General features: G+C 41.9%; 1 protein-coding gene across 1 annotated transcript; it reads left to right on the plus strand.

Moving 5' to 3' along the window:
• Positions 1–518: 518 nt before the first annotated feature.
• On the plus strand, positions 519–1,158 carry BDCG_17231 (uncharacterized protein; the record flags this gene model as incomplete). Its single annotated transcript, XM_045426376.1, has 1 exon — positions 519–1,158. The coding sequence occupies exon 1, from the start codon at positions 643–645 to the stop codon at positions 1,156–1,158; it is 516 nt and encodes a 171-aa protein (XP_045281514.1). The 5' UTR covers positions 519–642.
• Positions 1,159–1,621: the final 463 nt, after the last annotated feature.

Here is a 1,621-nt window from a genome sequence, read left to right on the forward strand (position 1 = left end):
AGTAAAAAACTATTTCTAAGATCTTTTTTCTTTTATTGCATTAACTGCTGCAGAAGAATGAGATAGAAACTGCTAAGATATACACTACTGTATACTCTCTATCAAGACTTTCTCTCTTCAGAGTCTTGATATTATAGAGAATATAAGTCTGTTTCTATATAATAATGTAAATATTGTCAGCGGGATGTAGAGAAACTGGTTATTTATATCTTAAAATAGAAGACTTTGTCAATGATTATATCAATATAGAGTTAATTCTCAAATTCAATAGAAACCTAGTGTTGCTGTTCTCAATTCCTTGCAGAATCTATTGAATATTGAGATATTAAAACTAGATTTAATATATCTCACTGTGCAGGGATCAAAGGCTCAGTCAGACCTTGGAATATACTGATTTTATAGTTGTTGATGTGCTGTTGACTCATTGTCCACTGGTTATGTATTGAATGCTGTTGCCGAGGTATCTTTTTGTATTGTTCTGCTGGGGATGGGCCAGATTGAGAGGGGTAGTACAAGGGTGAGACTTGGTGTTGAAGTCTAGATACACTGGCGACGGACCGTGGAGGTTGCACTTCAGAAGAGTCTGTTGATTATGTGCTTGATATTATCGCCGAGGTATCTTTTTGTATTTTTCTGCCGGGGATGGGCCAGATTGGGAAGGGCGGTACGAGGGTGAGACTTGGCGTTGGTGTTTTGGAACATCAAAGATGGACAGGGTTTTCGCGGAGGTCGCTCCTCGGATATCTCCACAACTACAGGTCGGGGATCTTCCAAAATCGAGAAGATTGGTGCATATGGCTAGGTCACTTCACCTTACAATTTGTATGGCACTCTGGCCCGGGGTTGTGGTGTGGTAGGGGAGAGCGGGGGATAATCCCACACAGGAGCTTCGAACAACGTCCGGTTCACATTTGGCTGGATAACTCCACCACCACACAGGGTATGCGGTCGGCGATGGGGTCAGAATGCTCGTATGATCGAGGGCTTTTCGATGGATCTATCGGCGGGTTCTTATTCGAAAAATCGAGCGAGTTCGTGGTGGAGCGGTTGTCACTGAAGCTTTTCTGTCAGCATTCGTCATTCAGTCAAAATCAAGTGATTGACAGTAATGAATATAGAAGCAGAAGCTGCAGAGAACAGATCAGTGATTATAAGTGATTAAAGAATTAACAGCTGATTCAGAAGTAGTTGAGTCAGTTCAAGTGTTAAGATCATCAAGAGCCGGCTGCTCTGATGAATCTGTATGTATATGATCAGCAGGCTCATCTGCTGCAGCAACTGCTGCAGCAGCTGTCAAATAACAGCATTTGATATTACAGACATGTTCATGATTGAGAGCCTGACAGTCATTGCAGTTCTTGAAGACTTGATTGACAGTATGAAACAGATGAGATGAACAGTCTTCACAGCATGTATCACAGTGCAACAGCTCAACTTGTTGTGAGTTGAGTACAAAAGCAGCTACATCTCTCAATGACAGATGAGAGGTTTGAACTGAACATGACTGACATGCACAATGTTGAGCTTGACAGCACATAGAGCATGTACAGAATAATGCATTGAATTGAGGCCATTTAAACATGCTGAGAGGATGAGAATTCTCACATGCTGAGCAGCAGCG

Source organism: Blastomyces dermatitidis, assembly GCF_000003525.1.
Source record: "Blastomyces dermatitidis ER-3 genomic scaffold supercont1.6, whole genome shotgun sequence".
Classification (NCBI taxonomy): domain Eukaryota; kingdom Fungi; phylum Ascomycota; class Eurotiomycetes; order Onygenales; family Ajellomycetaceae; genus Blastomyces; species Blastomyces dermatitidis.